Below are 24,870 nucleotides of genomic sequence, written 5' to 3'. Positions count from 1 at the left end.
TAACATTATAAATCATAGTTACAGCTAGGTGAAAGCTATTGCTATTTTGAAACCCAAGAGTAATAAAGCTGTGGTGCAGTTCATTCTGCTGGCATATAACAAACTGTATTCCTGAGGTAAGTGGCTGGCAACCCTGCTGCCAGAACTTAACTGTATTTACTTTGAATGACAGCAGCTTCCAGATCTTGATAAATTCAGTAAAACAAACTGTATTTGAGCTTTACATTAAGTCTACTTAACATTTGCAGTAAATTGCTGATCCCTCTGCTGCAAGCATCTTACTGTAAATTTCACAGGAAATGTTTAGAGTGTTGTTATATCATTGTTTTATTTTTTTTATGTATTTATTTCTCAATATTGTAATGCATGGATGTTTTTACTTTTTACTCTGAGTTTGTATGCAATGCTGATTCTCATCACATTCACATTATTGTAATACATCTTCATTTTATTTAAACAATATACATTTTCTTAGTATTTCTTTGGATTTTGGGGTGAGATATGACCCCACCTATGTATTCTGTATTTATTCCCAGGAACATTTTGTCAATGCATGTAAACCTATAAAAATGCAACAGGCGAACTGTTGCATTTTTATAGGTTTACATGCATTGACAAAATGTTCCTGGGAATAAACAGTACACATGCAGTGTTTTCACAGAAATACAATCAACGTTGACACTTTAATTAAAATATAAAAGACACTTAAAATTAAAAAGATTGGCATGATTATGTTTCTATTTTCCAAAAATTTAAATAATGTCTGCAAATAAAAAATCATGTCAACCCATCTCCTAATAATGAAAAGTCTGCAAAACTTATGCAAAGGTATTTAAACTGTGATTATAGCCAATACAAACACAGTCTGTTAATAAAGCAAGTTCTTTTAAAACGTTAACACCTGCTTGTCCCCTTTTACCCTCCTCCTATTTGTCCCTCTCCTGCTGTCCTTTAACGCGTCCTCCCATTGACAGTCTCTCTGAGGTTCCCACAGTACAATAGCCATTTGCACCCCGCCCACTGGGCGTGTCTTACAACATGGGCAGTTTATAAAACCCCCTCCGAGACGCGATGATGCATGGCAGTTCATTAGAGAGGCAGTGGAGTCGGATGACACTAAATTTCGAGATTTAGTTTAGGCTATTGGAGGGAGGTTTAGATTGATGCAGTGCACATGGCTAAAGAGAATTTTATAAACATGTTGAAAACATACAACAAGAAAGCTGTGCTCTCCGTCGCGGGGGCGACCGTCACCTGTGTCGCGCTGATGGTAGTTTTGTCGCAGCATCAGCGGATTCAGATGGACGGCATGCAGAACGAGAGAGGCTTGCGCTCGCTCCAGAGTCTGGGGGAATCAGAGGCTGATGATGGCGCTCAGACCGGACAGAATGGAAAGAAAGGATTCTCGTCATATTTTTCCAAGCTGACCCGCAGCAGGAGGGATGCAGATAAACCCGCCGAGGCGTCCGGAGCGGCGACAGACGCGCCCGCAGAAGACATCAGCGCCGATGACATCTTCATCGCAGTGAAGACCACTAAGAAGTTTCACAGGTCCAGACTGGATCTGCTGCTGGACACATGGATATCCAGAAACATGCAGCAGGTACGTCAGTTTACATTGTTACTTTTTATTTATATATTTTTACAACAATGAAAGGAAAAGCTCGCACATGAATGCTCGAATTAGTTTTTTTAATATTAAGAAATCTATCAGGTTTATTGAACTTTTGGTCATAAAGTTTATATAAATGCATTTTAAAATGTTCAAAATCTTGAAAAAAATATATATCAGTGTTACATTATATATAGGCTTAAATGTAATGAATTACTAACATAGTAATAATACTAACAAAATGTATTCACATGTTCAAGAAGGTCCTTGAGACAACTGAATACATGTTCATTGTTATTACTCAGTACTTATGTAATTACATTGTAACATGAGCACTGGAAAGTAAAGTGACTAAAAAGTTATTTTATATCCGACTGGTACCTTAAGAAAGGCATTATAAATAATGTGCCCAGATTCATAGTCTCTCAGTGCTGCCTGTGGCAATGCATATGTTGCTGACAGAGCAAGGGGTGCCTGTAAGCCCCCTTTTCCCTTCTCCCTCCACTCCTGCCCTATTGTTCGGGATGTCCCCGTGAATGTGCCGAGGCTAAGGATGCATCACAGCAGCGGCTTCAGATCTGTCCCCTTCTTAGCGCTAACAAAGCGTCTTTCTGAAGGGGGAAAGAAAAGCTTCGCCAGCCCCTTGTCTCCCGCTCGCCATGGGAACGGCGGATCTGGAGTGGAGGCCGGGTCAAGCTACCCAAGCGGTGGGAAAAGGGAGTCTTCATTATGGAGATGCCGGGGGGCACAAAGGGACAGCATCTATAGGCAAGGAAAGCTTTTGAGTAGCATGCTGAGTGGCTCCCAGTATGAAAATACAGCTCTGAGAAACAGCTGGCACAAAAGAACTCTCAGCACCTCGACAGCACGGAGCAGTCAATGTGATTTTACCCACCACATAGAGTAAATTGTAAAAGGAGTAAGACATAAGTAAAGCTCCAATATAGAGCGGCACAAAACTGCTTATGAGCATGCTGAATGCAGAATGACATGCTACAATGTAACCATAGCACTTGGGAGTCTCAGGGTGATCTTCGCTGCAGGTTCTATAGTGCAGAACTGCAAGATAATGATTCGGGAACATGTATTGTTGATGCGCTTTGATGGCTGAAATTGCAGCGGTGCAGAAATTGACAAAACTTAAAGCCTTAAAGAGACTAAACTTCTTGCAGAATGTTTTACTGTGCTGACTATTATGCACTTTTAAGCACAACAAGCTATAATCATGCAAAAATGCTCTCCAAAAAGTTCCTTCTCTAAATTATTTGAAAATTGCACCTCCCATTAAAACCACCACCAATAAAAATATGAATGTTAGTATTCGATCCCACTAATCGACTAGTCAGTTGTTGTACGACTAGTCAATTAGTTGACCACTGTGGCACATCCCTACAAAGAATGTGGAATTGTAATTGATGCTGGAATTGGAAATGAGATTTTTTTTAAAATTTTTTTCAGAATGGGAATTCATATTCAGGGGACTTAACTGCTCAAAACACAGTAACTACGCATTCTGTCAAAATTATGACTGAAATTGGGTCAATTTTAGACTATGATATGTCCTATAACAAACAGGTTTTGGCTCAACTATACTCAGTTTCATATACATATCTAAACAGTGCATTACATTTTGTGGATATACAGACATGTGGCTGGGCAATCTAAAAACTATGGAACCCATTTTTCTCAGTCTCATTCTTGGGAAAGTTACTGCATTTTGCCTTTTTATGGCAGTTTAGTTTCTTCTCTCAGTTAGTTCAAATTTGTCCTTTACTCTCAGGTAAAACTGATATGGCCACACCAGGGCTTGTGAAATAAAGACTGTGCTACCTTTGAGTTTGCTCAGTACAGGAGATGATAGAAGTTAACCTACAGAGTAGAGAGTTAACATTAGGGATTAATAGTGGCAGCTGGTGGGGAGCAGTGTAGACATAAAAGACCAGTGCAGCCTAGAACACAAGGGGAATTCCTAGAGAATGGGTGGCAGGTGGCCAGGACTCAAAGAACAAAAGGTAAGCTATCATATACCATCTATATGAATCCTCATATTCACAACATATACCAACTGAGGTCAGCTTTCAAATTATTTCAGCATTCATCTGTGTGCAACACCTGAGTACGAGAAATCACAGTTATTGTCATCTCAACAACTGGGGATAATTCCAAGGACTCTGGTGTACCGTTTGGCCACTTGCCACAATGGCTGGCACCAAACAAGCATTTTTAGGGGCTAGGCATTGTTAAGTCCACAGAATGAGAACTTTCGACCTACGTCAAGTGAGATGATAGGAGGTGGTGTAGTGGGCTAAAGCACATAACTGTTAATCAGAATGTTGCTGGTTCGATCCTCACAGCCAACACCATTGTGTTCTTGATCAAGACACTCCAGGTTGCTCCGAGGGGATTGTCCACTGAAAGTCGCTTTGGATAAAAGCATCTGCAAAATGCATAAATGTAAATGTAATGTGTGACTTGCATTGTGAACATGTTCCTTAGGTTTAGTAGCTTGTGTCCTGTCTGATGAACTCCTCTTTCCTTCCCTCTCACCTACTTCAACTGCTGCCATGACGGTTGATTTATAGCTTGCTGTCTTGGGCTGTTTACATGTAAACAATGAGAGTAGATCCAATCGGCTCTTGCTGTTGACACTATGTCAGTCTGCTACTCTTCTCTCTGGGAAACTGTCTTGTCTTTGTTTAGAGTTAGTCAAGGTCAGCTAGAAGCTCCCCAACACTTTTTAATAGACTGGAATTATCAGTGTTTTTCCAAACAGAATGAAACCATAGAGCTCTAGCACTTTTGAAGTACTGCTATCTGTCTGTTAATTGGATTGGTCACCCAAAAATGAAAATGTTGTCATCATTTACTCACCATCTTGTTGTTCCAGTCCTGTTTGAGTTATTTCTTCTATGCCACATACACTTTCATTGCATATTTTTCCATACTGCTTATCATCTCATTTTGTGTTCCATGGAAGAAAGTAATACAGGTTTCAATTATATGAATGTAAGTAAATGATGACAGATTTTATATTTCTGAGCCAACTGTCCCATTAAATGTAGGCTTTGTAGTTTACTTGACTTGATGAGTCAGGTCTCTTGAATAGTGTTATTCTCTTCAGTCTGATCCCGTTTTGAATTGTTCATTCTGCAGCTTCTAGCTTCCGCTGTTTCTCCAAATTTCCTCTCTGGAACAATGCAGCTTCCCCGGCAAGAGAAATTCACAACAATGAGAGAACAGCCTGTGCCGTGGCTGTGGTATCCGGTGTCCAGTTTCAAAGACAGCTCCCAAATGCCATTCAGATCAACTGCTTCACTTGCTCAATGCAAAAGAAGTACCATGACAGACCTCGTTACTTCTATTTGAAACACTTTATCAGTCAGCTAATCAGTTTGTCACTGTGGGTTCTCTTTTTTCAAGTCCATGACTACAATTGTTAGGCATGTAGGACAATGTAAGCAAGATCTTTTGTGGCATGAATTTCTGGTGGTTTTGTCCATTAAACTGGCACAGGTACAATACACAGCACAGGTGGTGTTTAATAGAGGAAGTAACATCTCTCCCTTTAATTCCTGGGGAGTTGGAGACAGACAGGCAGGCTCCAGGCATTCTCTAGTGGAGAAGGAAGCCCTTCCAACATCTACCCGCTCATCAGAGCTCCACATTTAATCCAATGAAAACCCTCATCCTTTTTTGTGTGCAGAATGATGGAAAATGTATATTCTGAAGTCTTGACATTTGAGAAAAAAGACAAGCATGAATCACTGGGTCGTTTTGGCCCAAAACATCAAAGTATTTGAAACAAAGCATCCACCATGAGAGACCTTTCTTTAGTTAACCACTGCAGCTGTATGCAAATGTAGGCAAGCATATTTGGGATTTACCCAGTGGTGGCTTTACCCAGCATGAAAACATTCTTCATTGTCTCAATGGAAAGGAATAGTTGGAGAATGGTTGGGGTGAATGGCCACACACACACACACACACACACACACACGCGCGCGCACACACATTGTAATGCACTAATAAGCTATGAGGTTTCTATCCTCTGTCAATGCCCAGTCTGCCTTGGCAGTTGCTTGTGTGATTAGTCTGTTCTTTCAGCATAACTCTGTGCAAACAGCACCAGCCTCTGATCCTTTACCAGTCCAACCGCCAGTCTACCCTAAACAAACAGAGGCCTGCGCTAAACATCTGCTCAGAGTTTGCTCTGCAAACCAATCAAAAGTTATCTGGTAAATTTGAACGTTTAAAAAAATGCAACTTTGGACAGAGGAACGAGCCCACGCTTGTGTGAGCATGTAGGGATTTATACAAAATAACGCAACAACAAAACATAATACACTGTTGAGATAAAGATCACAAAACAAACACTTACATTTACAGTAATAAACTGGCAGCTGTGGTTGATGGAAATTTGCTAGGAAAAAAATACATTAACAACATTTCAGGCACAGTATGTCACTTTGTTCACAGTTCACTACCGTATATATCATTACATTATATAATGTTAATATACCAACCTACTGGTCTCATGAAAATATGTTACCATACCTACATTTGTGCTAAATTATTTTTAACGTGCATCAATTTCCTAGTAAAATAAATACTAGAGGTGCTACAACAACAATGACTTCTATTCACTTCCAAGTTCAAAACACTTTTACTATAGCGCATGACATGTAATGTGATACAGTTTAGCTTTTGGATTACAAAACAAGATTACAAGCTTGTTTGCGCTTGATCAAATTGCATGGTAGCTCAACTAATAGAGAGTTGCACTTGAAATGCAAAGGACCAGGATTCAAAAAGTGCCCTAGAAGCACCACAAAATGATGTGGTTGCTTCAAAGATTGTGGTTTTCATCTCACATTTGCTTTAGGTTTAAGTGTTAGGGTAGGGAGGGAATTTTGAATTTTGTTCATTTAAAACTCAATAGTGCATTAAAGTTGAAAGTAAGGATGGGCATTTTGGCCATTTTGTCTACTCGAGTATTGCGTATTGTTGTTTCTGTGATGATTCATGAAGCGCTCCATTAATCTCTGAAAGTTGTAATTTCCAGCTTTCAACTGGGGTAAGTGCAACGGAATGACACTTTATGTCGGACTTCTAACTTGGAAACTCATGCAGAAATCTTCAACTCCCATTTTGTCGAGATGCAGGTGTGTGTTACTTCACGCAAATATTTCGGCACCCAGGACAGGGAGGTTTACAGTCAGTGACAAACATTCACTTTTATTAAATAATATCCATTAACGAGTCAAAGTTCTTACATTAAATAATAATAAAACGTGTTTAGAAAACATTTAGCAGAGATAGGTGTTCAAAACACAGTTAATTACACTCTCTTTTGATTATCATAATGATAGCATTGCAGTGTCGGATATCAGCTTGGTTGCTATGAGACGTCACTGACAATGAGTGTACCCCTCAATATCACATCGTTACCAGTCTCAAAATTTAAAATAAGCTCACTCTTTGGCACGTTTGTGTTTAGTTGTGAAGTTATTGTCACTGAATTTTGAATTAAGTGAAAAGTCGTGACATCGTTTTCTGGATCGATCATTGCTGCAACGTCCGAGTACTCGAGTACTCATGCCCATTTCTAATTGAAAGCCTCACATATTTAGGAGAAAATTTTACTCGCATTTAGCACCACATAGTGTACATTTAACCTCAGAAATGCGGCGATACATGATACAGTTCAAAAATGTGCCACAGTCATGTAATTGTCATTTGAGATCAGGTGGATTTTAGCAATAGTTTACCATAAAAATACATTTTGTTTTCTTGTCAAACAAATACAAAATTCAGTCGTTAACTAAAAGATAAATCATTATTTGTTTGTGTTCTTTTCTTCATAAAAATTGCGTTTTTTTCTTATTATAGAAAAAAGGGAACAACCTAATGTTTTGTAGCATAGGCTTTGAAGGCCAAGAGGGCGTAGGCAACTTACTTTCACCTGTTCAGACACGTGGCTGTGATAAGGCAGCTGGTTGCAGGTGCTGTCTCACCTGAGGTGGAAAGTAAACAGGTTAACGGCAGTGCATGACAGGGGCAGGCCGCCTTTTCATCAGTCTGTCTGAGGCGTGTGGCATCTTTTTTCAAAGGCTCCTTTGAGCCTGGGCTGCCGCCCAGCACCTGCTCTGTCTTATTTATCACAATGAGCTCCCTAATCCCACCCCAATGCACTACCCCCTATTTAATGTTAACAAAACCCAACAGGGTCAGACGTCAGTGTGACTGCTGCATTGGTCTGAATGTATATTCAGCAATCTGAGTGTGTCTGGGAAGATGGGAGAGAATAGGAACTGATGTGTCTTTTCTTTCTTCGAAATGACCTTCCCATATCTTCCCAGAGTATTTTTTTCATGTCTGAAGTGGATAGAGGGATGACCAATGGAGAGACATGGGAGGTGGATGGGGCAATGTAATGGGGGGTGGAGTACTTGGGGTGGTGGGGGTAAGTGGGGTAGTCTGCTCCCCGCTTTGTTCTGGGTCTGGGATGCTTTGGGGTGTGGAGCAGTTGCCATGGAGCAATTGAACGAGAACAAGGAGCCTTTATTTTGGGGGGTACTTTTTTGGCTTGTTTAACTTGCTGAGTTTTCCATGGTGTACAACTCACACAGTGCTTAATAATCAGTCCACTCCAAGACACATGCTTCTAGTTTGGAACTTGCTAATTCCTGGTTTGTCTTTGCTCAAGTTATTAATTGATTAACTTATTTGACTTGACTTGAAAGAGATATCTGACCAGGCTTTGTCTTTGTTTTTGCAGACGTACATCTTCACGGATGGCGAAGACGAGGAACTGAAGAAGAAAATCGGTAAGTGCTACTTCTTGATGTGAGGTCACAAGGTCAGAAAGAAGCAGACATTGCTTCTTTAATATGTGCATAGTTTGGACTAAGTAAAAGCAGGCATTTAATCCTCTTAAAAATCTTGTGCTCAGCTAAAGGGGCACAGGGCTGTTGGAAGGCACGTGCAGAAGCACCTGCCCTCTCAGATAATAGACTTTAGTTAAGTGATAGGCATTTTACAAATGATAGATATAAGTGGAGTATTACATGGATACTCACATACCATACGTCCTCTTCTGTGCACAGGATATCATGCAATCAACACCAACTGCTCTGCTGCCCACAGCCGCCAGGCTCTCTCCTGCAAGATGGCTGTTGAGTACGACAAATTCATTGATTCTGGCAAAAAGTAAGTATTACAAGATAATTGTTACGCTACATTTTGGTAGTAGCCATGTTTTAGTGTCAAAGAAATCTATATTGTTTGTTCTAATTAAATATATTCTGGTTTAGGTGGTTCTGTCATGTCGATGATGATAACTACGTGAATGTGAGGACGCTGGTGAAGTTGCTATCCAACTACCCTCACACTCAGGACATGTACATTGGCAAACCAAGCCTGGACCGGCCTATTGAGGCAACAGAAAGACTTGGGGACAACAAGATGGTAACTGTTTCAAAATATCCTTATTAAGCTTATAATTTTATAAAAGTACATTCATTTTCTGTTAAAACTTTTGTATTATTTGAGTTGTAAAGTTGTTTAAATTCAAATTTTTAGTCATTTTAGGGTTTGTATACATTACATTGTCATGGTAACAAAGATGTAAAATTGTCTATAACTTTACACAGAAAAGGTTAGTAAGTGATTTTATCACTCTAAAATCGTGTTTACATGCATATCCTGTATGTCTTGTGGCTATCATTTTAAAACAATGAGTGCCTCACTGTAACCTCGATTTTACATATCAAATTTTTTAAAGAAATGAGGAACGAGTCCAAATTAATCAACGTTACGCCACAAGTGCTGTTGAATGAGCTTAACTTGTATTGAACCCAGAATATTTATTTAATTCTAGAATTGTTATTGGTTGTGATGGCAATATTATAGAACAGAAACTGATGATTTCTCTTTCTCCTTTGCAGAGACCTGTCAATTTCTGGTTTGCTACTGGAGGGGCAGGCTTCTGTGTCAGCCGTGGTCTGGCTTTGAAGATGAGCCCCTGGGCAAGGTGCAAAACCTTTAAACTATCCTAATGCATTTTCTAAGAACACATTTAATATTTCAAGGCATTAGCAGACCTTTTGTTGTCTTACATTTTCTCATTCTGACAGTGGTGGCCATTTCATGAACACAGCCGAGAAGATCCGTCTTCCCGATGACTGCACCATTGGCTACATCATTGAGTCAGTACTAGGGGTTCCCCTGACCCGAAGCAGCATGTTTCACTCTCATCTGGAGAACCTGCAACAGGTGTCCAAATCAGAAGTACACAAACAGGTGAGGCTTTTAAAGATTTAAAGGGATAGCTCACCCAAAATGGGCAATTCTTCATTTTCTCTCTCTCATGTTTTTCAAAACCCAAATAAAAAAATTTCTTTCGTGGAACACGAAATACTGTACAGTTGTATTAACACTGTGTTTCATGCCTTTTCGATCAGATTACATTGAGTTATGGAATGTTTGAGAACAAGAGGAACATCATTAACATGAAGGGGGCTTTCTCTGTTGAGGAGGACCCATCCAGGTAAAATAGTTAACATTTAAAACTCTAGATCTTGTTTAAATGTTGCTCTTGTCTAAATCTTGTGCTAATTTAACCTCTTGGTTTTCGCCTTCTCTCTCAGGTTTAAGTCAGTGCACTGTCTGTTGTACCCTGACACCCCGTGGTGCCCTCCTCAGGTTGCCTAGTAAGGCGACTGGCTCCTTTCTTGTATCCTCGTCCCTCACTGCCTCGGTATCTGAAAGGCATGTGGGACCAGTGTGGTATTGGGCCGTGTGGCTGCTGCATTTACTCTGCAGTGGCGTACGGCCTTCATGATTATACTGGGCTGCTGTGCTGCCCGCCTTTGAACATTTCCTTCCTGCCTGGTTCCTGAACGTCCTGTCCAATCCAGACACGACGTAGGGCCCGGCAGATGGAGGCTTTCAGTGTCAAGCTTTGCAGGCAATCAACTGTGCTTTATGTCATTACTATTGCTTGTATCCCATTTTCAATTCTCATAGAATGTATGTTTCTAGTATACCCAAGCCTTTTGCCAGCTTTATATGCTTAGGTTTCATTTCTAATTAGCAAATTAGCTTGCTCTTTATATTTTTATTCTCTCCAAATACCGGTCAGGTTGGTCCCTCAGGTTTAATGATTTGATTTTGATGGCCGATGTTTTAAAATACTCGGAGTTTATTCGTAAAATGGGTGCTTTATTATCTAGTTGTAATTTTAAAAGACTCCGGACAAAATTAACAATATGAAGGACTATTTTATTAACAGTGTATTTTCTTTGATGTCAATGTTAATATAATTATTGTTACTATTCCTTTGTATTTGTTTTATGACATTTTGTGCTGGCAATAGGCAATTTTCCAAATATGCTGTCAGGTTATCTTAATCTGTGGTGTATGAGGATGGAGCACTTTTTTCCCTAAGTCATCCTGACATTTTATAATGATGATAACTTTAAGCTTTGTGAAAATGCCCCAAATCTTAAGATGTTTATATTATTTAATGCCATTGCATTCAAACAATCGTGGCATATAGATTTTGGTGTGATTTTGTATTTTGTTTTGCCTTGCTCAGAGATGTACTAAAGTGTATGTTTCACAGCTTGGTTTGAATCTACTGTTTGTTGCTTATGTAAAGTGTCTCTCACTCCTCCAATTGGCAGCAGGGCTTTTGCCAACACAAAGTTATGTAAAAGAAACAGATGGCAGCTAAAGTTTAAGATGTGTTGATAGCATGGATCTGAGATCTCCGATCCATTTTGCACAATGATCTGGATAAGACCCAGAGATTTCCTCATTCCTTTAGAAGTATTGTACATCACTATGCCTGCTATACTGAACATGTTATCTGAGAGCTTTACCTGAGCAATGACAGTGATCTTAACAGAGTTACTTTCACTCTGTGGGAATGACCCATATTGGGTAAGCCTGTATATGTTAGTTTAAAGCGGTATTTATGTACTGTGCCATTTTAAAACAATTGTATTTGGACATAAATGTTTCGATATGAATGCATTTTGGGTCACTTATGGATCAGAAATAGATCTGATGAAATAATATTTTTTTTTTTGTTATGCTCTAAATTTTTCTAATGACTGTAATTTATATTCCAGTATCTGGATTTTATTGATTGTTCAAATGTTTTGCTCTCAGGGATCACAATCCTGATATTGTTACCATGGGCTGCCTTGGTAATTCACCATTTAGCTTTTTAATAAAGCAGCATATTCGCTCAGAAACTTTACCACATTGGTGTTGGTTTTCTTTCAGTTGGCACACTAAATATGACATTTTTAACCCTAGAATGCATATGCAAACTTACCCTCCTAAAATGCATCTGTGGGTTTTATTCTTCATAAAACTTTATTAATAATATATATATCTGAAGAGTTTCACACACATCAAAGATTAAGTAGGACTGTTGGGTGACAGTGTAGTAAAAAGACATTCCAATTTCCATGTTTCAAGTTTGTCTCAACAGCTACAGTAGCTATAGTACATTTGATGTTTGGAGTGGTAAGGCGTACTGAATAAAGAAACGTTTCAGGTTTAAAACACTAAGAAGTGGTCCTTGAGCAATTATCATTGTGCCCTTGCTGTGAACTAGACATTTAACCCAACTTTCCCTATAATAAAATGTCATGAATTCTGGATAAAAGCATTGGCTGAATGACAACTTGCTAAACTTTCAGATTACAAATAAGTATTAATGTGAACAGTATTTCACAAGTATTTTAATACCAAATGGAAAATGAAAACAGATGTGTAAAACTAGTGTTAAGCATTGAACAACATTGTAAACATACACTCACACTTTATTAGGTTTACCAGTACATCTACTTATTAATGCAATTATCTAATCAGCCAATCGTGTGGCAGCAGTGCAATGCATAAAATCATGCAGATACAGTTCAGGAGCTTCAGTTAATTTTCACATCAACTATCAGAATGGAGAAAAAATGTGATCTCAGTGATATGAAATGGTCTCTCAGTGGCCATAGTGTTCCTAATAAAGTGGTCGGTAAGTGTATATGAGTAACATATGAACATTTGTCAAAAAGTACACAGATGGGCAGTGTTTGTACCACATATGCATTCTAGGGTAGTTCACCCAAAAATTATGTCATCCTTTACTCACCCTCATGTTGTTTCAAACCAGTGTCAGAAATACCATTTTAGATTAAGGGGCAATATTTGCCCCCTGGAATTGATTTACAGGGGCTTTTTTTTGTTTTGTTTTTTACTTTAAGAGGGCTTTTTTCAAACTGTATCTCATCGGATCCCTTCAAATACTTAAAATGAATCGAGTCATTAACACAAATTCTAAAAACTGAGAATGTATTACTTCGTCTCTTACCCTAAGAATCATCATCAATTTATATGTTTTGCCATAATATGCATTATAAAATATCAAGAACTCTATGAGATGTTACAAATAAATAATAAATACAAAAAAAAATATATATATATATATATATAAATACATTTTGCCAACACATTTTGAATCATGATGGCAGTTTTGGTGACATTTCTGCCCGAGCCCCCACAAATTTCTATCTCCGTTCCAAACCCATATGACTTTCTTTCTTTTGCGGAACACAAAAGGGAATAAGATAGGGTGAGTAAATGATGACAATATTTTCATTTTGGGGGGGACTACCCCTTCAAACTTCTATGACAAACAGGGATAAGGAGAGAATGTGTTGGATAAGGCCACACTTACTGTAGCACAACACAGACGACTTGCATCAATCATTTGAGAATAAAATCATTTCCAGACCGCAGAGGTTTATGGTTCAGTGTCTCCTACTCTGTCAAAACTGCTGTGAACTGTTGCTGAAGCATGTAAGAAAAACAAATTCAGCCCCTTGTGGTTACAAACGCTAGCACTGACCCGTTGTGAGTTGCTTGCTGTATTAATGAAGCACACTTACAAAGATTAGTCTCACTCACATGTAATTTATTATTCTACAACAATGGCCATGGGAAAGCACATTTCCTCACTTCCAGACCTTTCAACACACTAAATATTAACAGCATCTGTGGTCTTGAATATTTACTGTTGATAATCGTATCTGCTTGGACACGGCAGCACGGACTGTCTGGTTTTATTGAGAAAAATATATAGGAAAAAATAAAACAAGAATAAAACATTCAGAATCAGAATCTGTATTGCATGCAGTGGAAATGATCTGAGCTCAGAAATCCAGTTTACAGTAGATAACTCTTTACAATAAGTTTGTGTGCATTACAATTAGCTGGGATTAGCATTATGATCTAACAATGATCAACATCAACTAAAATGTTGTATATAATGTTAATAAATGCTGTAAACATTATTCTTCATTGTTAGTTTATGATATCGAATGCCTTAACTATGTTAACATATACATTCTTATTGCAAAGTGTTACCCACAAAGTTATTCCTAATGCATAAAATGAACCAAAGAGTCCCTCAACAGAGATGTGAGGTCAAAAACAGAGATGATTTAACTGTTATTTTTAAGAAGTTTCTAGTTCTTCTATTCCTCAACACTAATAACAGGCTTACTGATGTCATATTTTGAGACGGCGACCACAATAATTAATTCCACGCTCCAACGACACTATGTCATATATTTTTAAATCATAATTTTTTCTCATTCCATTCAGATCAAAAAGATCTTATTACAAAAATAATCATGTTTTTATTAAGTCACATCTGTGCCTGTTTTAATGGTGTGAGAGTTTATATTCTTAAGCCATGACTGCAGCTTTTCCCATGAGTTTGAGGGCAGAGAGGGGATTTCTACATTCTTTATGGTAAGTCTGAGACATGGATCGCCCCAAAATCAACCACTGCGCTGAAAAGACTTCCTCAGTGAGTCCGAATCATATTACTTCCTCCCGCATTAAAGGTTTCACACAGTCCATATGTCATACGTGGCTGCAGATGTCAGAATCTATGTCTGCTTTAGACGAAGTATCAGACACATGTGTATCCTCTCCCAATGTACAAAGACAAACCAAGCCTATGATTATGGGTACTGATTTGAAGTGTACTTCTTTGGTAGGTCTCAAATACCATACCACGCTTGTCTTTCAGGCAGTCCAATACCTTTTTTTTTCTTTGCACGACTACCATCAGTAGCATTCAGCCTGTTCAGAGTGTTGAGCCAAGTTGATTTTAAATGATACTTCCAAAATAATTGTTGCCATTTTATTATTAGATTTCTATTCACCTGAAACTGATTATTCTCTCATCATCTACTCACCATAGCGTTGCTCCAAACTCATATGACTTTGTTCCTGTGTAACACAAAAGTAGCTATGTCAATAAAATGTAAATACAATGTATAGAGATTAATGGATTTCAAGTTTTCAATTTACAATTTCTCTTGGTTTGTTAAACAAAATGTGGAAGGTCAGTATTTGAACCTGGGTCATCTTGTAGGCATAACCCTCAGAGCCCAGCGTAGCAAAATTGCAACATTTGATTAAACAATACCTATTTTTTAAATTGTAATGGAAAAAAAAATAACAAAAACTAAGCATAAAATTAGCTGACACTCTGAACTGTATCCAAACCAACAGTTTTGGTAGGAAAAAAAACTGCATACTGAATATCACAGCCATATAACAGTCATAAAACAATCACCTCAAAGCAAAATGTGCTTTAAAATCAAGACCCCGAATGCCAAAACAAACATAATAAAAATATTTTCCATGTGCCACTACATCTCACGCAATGAGCGTGGTGCAAATGTAGTTATCAGCACAGTATGCACATACTGTCTGCGTGCAGCCCAGTTTTGTTTTTACACAGTCTGTGCATGCAAACTTTTGCAAAATTGTGCTAAAAGAGTAAGACAAATTGTAGTGCACATGCGTAGAACGTGCAGATAAAAAAAACTCACGTACAGAGGAGCATACTTTGAAAGCCTGCACGCTCGGCAGTGTGTGAGATGGAACAGCATGTGGAAAAACGAAGTATACGTTGCCTTTTAGTTGCTTTTCGCTTCAGTCATCTAGAGCAGGGGTTTTTAAACGTATTGATGTCAAGCACCCCCCATCCTAAAATATAAAGTCAGCTATATACTGTATTTATAGACCCAATATTACTGTTAGAAAAAAGCAAATGGGGTATTACAAATACAACACGTTAACAGAATTAAATAATTCACTTTTCTATTGTCATTGTACTAAAGCCAAAAACTATTAAACTACTTTCTGTAAAATATTATCTCCAAAAACATTTACAGTGTATCCTTTTTTCCCATCTTATATCCATGGCCCTACAAACCCCAATGAGCAAGTTAAAGGTGACAGCTAAAGGTTCAAGAAATATTGTTTTCCTCAAAAACCTACAGTATATTTTAATTATTTAGTAAATAACTGTGGATGGCAGTTGAACAACAATTAGGTGCGAGACTACTACATTTACATTTAAGGAGGATAGTCAGATGATTGAATTATGCAAAGCACTGTACTGTGACAGATGCCTGAAGCAGAAATAACTGCCGAAATATGATGATATTGGGATATCAGTTATCAGTCAAAAGCAACCCATGCATACACAAAACACCCCAAATATTACATCACTAGTGTAGCATATAAACAAACCTGTCTGTAACATAACTGAAACATCATCATTTATGAGATTACACTACTCACCTATGAGCTGAGAATCATACTGAGGATTACATATGTGTAAGCTACATGACATTTATCAACATGTACATGTACATAACATTTATCAACCTGTGGGGCTTACTAATGAGTCGGCTATCCACTTAGCTGGTTAGTATGACAAACATTACAGAGAACTAAGTTTTAGAAATGGAATCCATTTCCGTTCTCATCCTCGTGCCATGTTCTCATTTGTAATTAAGGCCTTGACGTCTGTTTTGGCGGCCTCTGCACCGATGCGTGAAATACAGTCAGACCACACAATGTCTGAGCTCTGTCTGAGACTGGAAAATGACTCTCAAGTTTTAAAACATCTTTAAGAAGACCACATCTATAACAGAGTCTTGGATTAAAACGTGATAGATCACTCTCTTTGACACTTGTTGACCTTGATGGGTTTTGCAGTGCCAGTTTCTCCCACAAAAACACAAGATTTTTGTCGAATGCAAAAACACATAGTGGTTTGTGAGACACATGGCAGCATGAGCATAACAACCGTTGTTCCTTGGAGACAAGATGTCTACATTTTATTATGAGTCAGAGGGTCTTGTGTTCTCATATCTTGTTTACTAAACCTTTTAAAATCAAAGCAGTAAACGGACTGTAGTTTATGTTTTCCTTTACGTTCAAACTGCATTCATATTGAACCTCAACTGACGTTGTCTGACTCTCAAAAGTTAAATGTTCTTTCAAAGGTAAGAAAACTGCATCCAAAGAACTAAAGTGCTCACAAACTCATTGTGAAAGTTTCTGTATGATAGTGATCAGATGATCTTCCTGCTGATTCTACAGAAATAGCTCTTTTCAGAGAATTGTTATGCAGAGACATTTCACTATAGTGTGACCATTTCTAAACTAGATTTCTACAATCTTTAAAGAAATGTCAGTGGTGCTTGCCTATTCAGAGCTGAGGTTACTCGTTCAGTTTGTCTATGGGGTTTTTCACCCATTTTATCATTTGTCAGGCAAAATCATATCAGATAGCTTATAAAAGTCATTATAATTAGCATGGGTTGGCTCATACAATACATATTTACTCCCATTGAGAAAAATTAGCAACTTTCCCTCCCATAGAGAAAAATAAACAAACCAACGAACAATGTTATTAGGATTTTTTCTAAGTTTAACTGCTCTACTCCTTACTCAAACTCTAAACCTAACCATGATTTTAATAGGAAAACGTTTGTGTGACACGGAACAAAGAAAACTTTGGAGTTTGGAACGAGATGAGGGAAGCACATTTCAAGTTGTATTCACTGAGTTGGATAGGAGGCTAGCTAAATTTGAATGCTTGTATTGTATTGATTTGGAATTCTGTTTGTTGATTAGTTGGTCTCTAAGGGAATAAAAGTCTTACTTTGTCGTACGAGCCAAGTCATACAATATTTTACGATTACACCATCTCGTACAAATTATTACATTGGTAATAGCACACCTCTCCTCAATAGGGCACACTATTTAAGGTGTTTGTATGCTCAGTGCCTCAAGTTATGCACCAAAGTTGAACGCTTAAGGTTGGGGATTTGTTCAAATCCAAATTACTGACAAATGAACCGCTGAACAATTGAATGTTTAATTCTCAGGAAACCCTGGAGACATCGCTCAGCAGGCAGTTACATTTCAACTTGATAACCCTCCATGAGAATCCCTGAAACAGACATTTTTGCTGTGTGAGGTAAAGCCTTGGCTGAGGTTATGTGATAGCCGGATTAGAAGATAGTCACTCAGTTACTTTGAGCACATGTTCATGGGGATTACAAATCCGGCCAGTGGCTGGGAGGCCTGGAGAACTGCCGAGGTGCTGGGAACGCTCACTCACTGGCTGTTAATTGGAGCCTTTCAAAAGAGTTCTTTTGAAACAGGATGCTAGTCACTGGATTCATGATAATCTCCTGCAGTATGCAGATGCTAATTTGACCTAAAAGCAATCTAGGGAGGTTAGTAATACAGCCTATTGATAAGTATTCAGATATTCATTCACTCAGAAAAGACACAAAATACCACAGATTCCACAACAAAAAAGTTTACAAGCATTGCTTGCTAAGGCAACCTTCACTATTAATATTACTCGCCAAAGCAGCCTTCATGTACTCTTAACTGGATATAAAAGCAACAACAGACCAAAATAAAAATCCCAATGATCTAAGGTTCAAGGTGGAGTTTCGCATATCTTGGTACTACAACATTAGAAATAAAGTGCAGAGGTAATCATGTTCTGCTGCTGATAGGGAGGACAAGCTTTATGTTGTTCTAAATTGTTCAATTCCTGGAATATGTCTGCATACATTCACATGTGAACTGCTGTCAAATTGAAATATATTTGAGGAATCACATATGATGTTAATGATTCTAACATTTTACTGTAAGTTCTGTGTCCACAACAGGATCCAACAACTAATGTTGGGATTTACCTGTCATAGAAACCTTAAAGAGAACATTAGATCTAGATCTGACCATTATAGTGTTGGTGGTGATACTTACTGAAAAATGCTTCCACACCTAATTATTGGCAAAGGTTGAACTAAATGAAAAGGAACATTGATAAAAATGAACATTAGTTTCAAGCTAAAGAAATGTGGATCAGCAACAGAAATCTGATAATGCTGGAATTCTTGTTGCATTTTCACTTCATATTTTTGCATATAAATAATATACTGTATAACAATACACAACTCTAAACAACAGGTTTAGACTCATTGAAATTGTATTTTAGTAAAAACATGTCAGTTGTCTACTGGCATGAAGTGTGTGGATGTGACTGGAAAATCTGTCTCTCCTGAGGCTGGGATGACTGTATGTATGAATCAGTCTTAAGGGAAAGTGATCTGTTGGTGATTCCCTTAAATGCAAAGCAGAATGCAAATATGCAGCAAATCTGTTAAATATACAAATTATCCTCAGGGATCAGACAGTCACCATCCTGATCTAATAGCTACATGTCTGTTCACATTTACTAGATTAAACAGCATTCTGAAAAAAATTATAAAAATAAATGAAATTGTCCCTTATTAAATTTAATGTTATCAAATTTATGTTTTATTCAATAAGAACACAATGTTTTTAAATGAACTCTCACAATTTTTAACAGACTCTTCAATTAGTTCAAGTTAAAAAGACATTTTTTTTTCTGCTATATCGTCCATAGGCTCTTGAACCAGGTTTATGTGGAGCATAATTTAATAAGGGTTGTATTTGTGTTTAAAGTTCTATTTAGTGTTACCCATGCTGTTTTGTGTATAATCATAGTGTTTTCTTTGAAGTTGCCATCATAGAGAAAAGTGTTTCTTCTAACCATAGTATACTTGAGGTCAATATAGGATATCAGAAACTATAGCTTCAATAGTATCTGAAAGAAGAAGTATAAGATTTTTAAAGTAACAAATTATCCTTTATGATTAGTTATAGCTGGACTATGCACTAACGATGAAGAAAACTGGTTTAACCTTAAAATATTGCATGAAGACTATTGGACGCATTTAATTAATCAGAATAAGCATTATTGTATTATGTTGGATTTACAAATATAATTCACTGATTCTTGAAACTTTGGCAAAAACATGTCCCACCAAGAAAAGTGCTAATTCTGTTGGAAATTAATAACATTTTCATGAATAAAAAGAATCAATGTTATAACCATGGGGTCCTTTACACATATGAATGGTTCTTTTATAGGTTTATTTTTATTTTTTATTAATTTATTGATTATATGCTGGCCCATTGCCTAAAAATCAGTTGTCCTTGGATAGGAGATAATCATTTCAACTTGATTAAAAAAACAAAAAGTTATAATTGAATTGAATAATGTTTTTACCACATGAAAGAGTACATTGTAATATGTATTAAAACCTACAAACAGTGAGTTTTGAACAATATTTACTATTATTTTGTGGTTGCTCAAAATGTGTCCCATATATTCGTCACCACCGTCAGATATTTATAAAAAGCAATACAATCAGGCAACTACAAGTCCAACTACCCAAGGGAGGACCCCATTTTTAAACCTTCAGCTCTACTGCATGCTTCAAGATCACTCAAGCTCCCGTAAGTTTGCTATTTTCTCTTAAATTTGTATATATTTTTGGACACTGCTACTGTTACAACCATAACATGTCAACACCGTCTCTTTTGTATAAAAAATATAAGATTAGATTATGACATAAATGTATACTTTTTAAGAAGAGGTCTGAAGTAGCTAGCAACAGAGGGGAAACAAGACGGCTAATGTGAACAACTCATGCATATCATGTGAAAGAGTAGGTTTTTGTCACCACCGTCAGACGTCACCACCATCAGGTTTTCTGTCTGACGGTGGTGACAAAAACCTCCAAATGGTCCTCAACGAAAATGCAAGTATAGTTCTGAGGTACAGTCATGCCATTTTGGTCAGAACCTGCCACAGCTCAACCTGCACACTGGCATGTACTATACAAAAGAACAGAAGACAGGCTTTTGCACAGTATCAGAATCCAAGCAACAAGATGCTTCTGCCATTTGGACTCACATGGAACCAGTCCTGACAGAAATTCGTTTAAAGTTTCCATGTGAGTCCAAATGGCAGAAGCATCTTGTTGCTTGGATTCTGATACTGTGCAAAAGTATCAGAAGTTTCCACGTTGATACTATTCACTTTTGGTCAGATGGCCCCAGCAAGCAATACAAGAACAAGAAGAACTTTTCTCTCCTCTGCAGTGTCCCTCCAACTCAAGGTTTCAAGAGAACAACCTGGAACTTCTTCCCCAACTCACATGGGAAGGGTGCCCCAGACGGCATTGGAGGAACTGTGAAAAGGACTGCAGACAGCCTTATACTGCGGGGGAAGGTCATTGTGAATGGGAATATCTTCCATGAGATGGTTGGCAGAAGCCTCTGCAGCACTAAGCTCTATATCATTACTGAAGCTGACATGCAACCACATGATGCACTCCTTTCTCAACCACTAAAACCTGTACCTGCAACAAGGAAACTCCATCAGGTCACACCGACACACCAAAACAACTCTGAGATCCATTGCAGGTCACTGTCTTGTTTCTGCAGTGAGCCACAGATGTGCGAGTGTTTCAGCCCAACAATATTCCAGTTGACTGCCAACACACCCAGGGTACAGGTTGAGGATGATGGTCCTATACCAATGCAAAAGAGGAAAGGTCCTTTGGCAATGTTGATGGAAGAAATGGAACGGGAGCAAAGTGAGCAAGAGCCAATGGAGCAAGAACCACTGACCAAGAGTGGTCCTGACGGGACTGTGACAGATCTATCTGCTGATGAAGTTCATGTCTGAGATTGGCTTGCGGTCATTTATGACCAGAACTAGTGGTTATCAAAGGCTGTCACTGTGGACGCTCATCATCAAGATGTGGAAGTGGAATTTTTCCACCCTCATGGGCCCAACACACGATTCTGTCCAAAAGGAGGTGGAAAGGATACATGTATGTGCTTCATACCATTTGACCATATTCTGGTCAAAGTTGTGGAACCGTCATCACCAGGTCGTGCAAGCAGGACGAGGGAGATATACAACCTATCTGCTGAAGTCATGGACTTCATAGAGGAGAAACATATACACCATATACATCCTGATAAAGCTAAATGAGTGGAGGAGTGATGTAAATCAGTCAGGGAATACTCACAGGAGTTCACATATGAATTATTATTATTTTTGTGCCAGATGTGTTTTGAGGTATTTACACAGAATGCTTTCTGTATTTTGAAACATTTCAGTTTATGGAAAAGAGGTGATTTCTTTTTTACTTATGATTATTATTAAGGGGTACTTTTATTAATGATAGCCTATTGCTAATTAAACCCATATGTTTCTTATTGAATGTTTGCCACAGTGTTCACAATTGTTGTTATCTGTTCTTCACATCCAATATACAGTTTACAGTCCAGTTTTCAGAAGAATACAATGTATTATTTTATGAGTAGGGGGCACTAGATGACAGTTTATGAGGATGTCAGTGATGCATTGTACATAATTCCTACTGGTAATGACTTTATTTTTTACTATGAAAATTTGATGATATGGGGAACTTTTCATAATGATATTGCTTAATTGTACCTTATATTCCTTAACAAATTTTTATCACAGTGCTCAGGATTGTTATTTTTTTGGACCAAATAGTTAAATAAAGTTGTTAAGCAAGAAGCCATTGACTTGAGTGGTATAAATTTTGGAATTGTATGTTGTAATGAGGCCACTGTCACCACCGTCAGATTTGTGTCACCACCGTCAGTTCTAAAGTCACCACCGTCAGAGGGAGTTTTATTTGTTTTAAATGAATATGCTTAAAATATGTTTTTACAGTGCTGTTGAGTTATTAAAGTAATATTCTCTTTTAATTCAAAAATATGTTTGTTAAATAAAAAAACATTACTTTTTCTCTTTAGCCTTAAAGTAAACGTTGAATGATGTTAGGTCTTTTAAAGGAGTAGACGTGAAACAGAATAAAAAATGAACAAAAGTTAATATTCAACATTTAACAGCATATATGTGTACTAAGAATGCCAGATAATTATTTAAAAACTCTAAATACATATTAGACCAAATAAATAAAAATAATTGGCTTTTTATTGTGTCTGACGGTGTTGACAAAAACAAAGTAATAACTGGAAAAACGCCTATTTTATGAAAAAAATACAAAATTAGGAGGTTGCACCGGTACATTGCTGAACAGCCAAGACTTTGGTCTATAATGATATACCTTCAGATTTTGTAATTTATCAAACTTTTTTTTTTCAAAATTAAAACCTGTTTTATCCAAATTCCCAAGAATCAGTGAATTGAGCTTTTATGATTAAAAAATTACGAGAACTTCCAACTAATAATGCATACCTTAAATGTAGATAGATAAATAAATAATGTGCAGCCACTTACCTTTAAAACATTAATTCTATATTTGCTGTAAAAACAAATCATAATTTTAATGACAAAATAATGTAAATATTTTATATCATAAGCTTGTTGATTTACTGAAAGTTAACTTATTATAATTGATTGAAAATTTAATTAGACTTCACAAGACAATACATGCAATTTTACAGCAAATTAAAGTCAACAATTTTTTTGTAAGAATTATTTCCTTATCATTTATGGTGACAACCTAAACTACAACAAGACAATATTGTTCAAATTATGTAACTTTTAAATTCACAATTGCAAGTGTTCTTTTTTTTTTTCTTCTCATAAATGTATTTGTTTTGTTTTCTTTTTTTTAATCTTTTTACAGATTTCTTGTCCATCAATATTCTAAAATGTTCTGTTGAGCACTTCATCTGCTGGATTGCTTAACCTCATGCAAATGTGGGTGACAGGACACATTAATTTATATTAACAGTGAACTGTTTTGTTTTAGAAAAATATCATAAGTAAAATAACAAAACTGCATCTCTCTACAAGGTTTCAGTTTTCATATTTAATATTTAAAGAACACAAATAGACAGAGCTTCCTTTTAAAGAAATGACAAATTTTATCTTTGAACGCAACTGTCTTGCCCTTTAGCACAGCACTGTTTTCATGTAGAGGCGGTCTTCCTGCTGTTATTTTTTGCTTGAGGAATTCTGGGGTATTGAGGGGCAGTGTGGTGCACTAATGTGGGCACCCTCCTTGTTAACTTCCCCTTGTCTCTGTGCTGTGGTGGAAAAGAGGACTGAGGTACTTTGAATGGTGGGGGCATTAGAGAAGAGCAGAAGGGGGGAGATTGTTAACTTATAGTCAAGAACTGAAGTGGAGGAATTGCTGGTTCTCCACACTGCTCTCCAATAAAGGGACAACGGGTTAGAGCCATTCCAAAGTGGCCTGCTACGCCCTGCTGGTGGAGAACTGTTAAAAAAAGCCACTGGGGTGTAAGGAATGGCTCTTAGCAACTTGCCCTGTCTCCATGACTCAAAATCTTGCCCATGAGTGTTCAGGCGCTTACACACTGAAGGAAAAAGCTCTGAAGGAGCACTTGACAAATAGGAGTGCATATGATGTGCTTTGAGGGTTTGGAAAGAGCTGAAAGCAATTTCTGAAAGCACAACTGGACCTGCCTCTCTGAAATTTTTATTGCTCAATGGATGCCTACATTAGTGTGCGTCAGAACACAATTAACAATTCAATGAAAGTTTGCTTTGTATTCTCTGTTTTACCACAAAGTTCTCTACAGCAGCGTTTTCGCTTCAATTTCAATCACAGAAACTGAAAGGATAGTATGTTTATAGCTAGAAACCTGTATAATCACACATCTGGTTTAATGATGCAGACATCTGGAGGTAACTATATCACCCCCTTGAATACTGAGATTTGTTAACGTAAAGTACGTGGACGAAGACGCTTCTAGCTATGCAAACTAAATTTTGTGCCTCTTTGTTTGAAAATGTGTCAGACCGCTATTCATAAGACAACATAAGTATGCATTGCATTCTCAACATCAGTGTCGGATTTAGGGCGGCATCGTGCGGGTGTAAATAACTTTGGTCAACAACTTTGGGGGCGTTCTCATTTTGAATCACCACTATGGTCAACAACTTTGGGGGCGTGTTGTAGCGGGTTTTGCCCAGGGCATCACGCAAGCTAGAACCACTACTG

The 24,870-nt window shown here is 37.6% G+C and overlaps 1 protein-coding gene across 1 annotated transcript; it reads left to right on the top strand.

Moving 5' to 3' along the window:
* Nucleotides 1–1,052: 1,052 nt before the first annotated feature.
* On the top strand, nt 1,053–11,877 carry LOC127648080 (beta-1,3-N-acetylglucosaminyltransferase lunatic fringe). The gene is made up of 8 exons (XM_052132679.1): nt 1,053–1,603; nt 8,391–8,439; nt 8,719–8,821; nt 8,926–9,079; nt 9,559–9,644; nt 9,748–9,913; nt 10,075–10,160; nt 10,261–11,877. Exons 1-8 carry the CDS (start codon nt 1,175–1,177, stop codon nt 10,322–10,324), a joined length of 1,137 nt encoding a protein of 378 aa, XP_051988639.1. The 5' UTR covers nt 1,053–1,174; the 3' UTR covers nt 10,325–11,877.
* Nucleotides 11,878–24,870: the final 12,993 nt, after the last annotated feature.

The sequence above is a fragment of the Xyrauchen texanus genome, chromosome 8 (assembly GCF_025860055.1).
Source record: "Xyrauchen texanus isolate HMW12.3.18 chromosome 8, RBS_HiC_50CHRs, whole genome shotgun sequence".
Classification (NCBI taxonomy): Eukaryota; Metazoa; Chordata; class Actinopteri; order Cypriniformes; family Catostomidae; genus Xyrauchen; species Xyrauchen texanus.
This window is presented reverse-complemented; position numbering and strand designations above follow the sequence as displayed.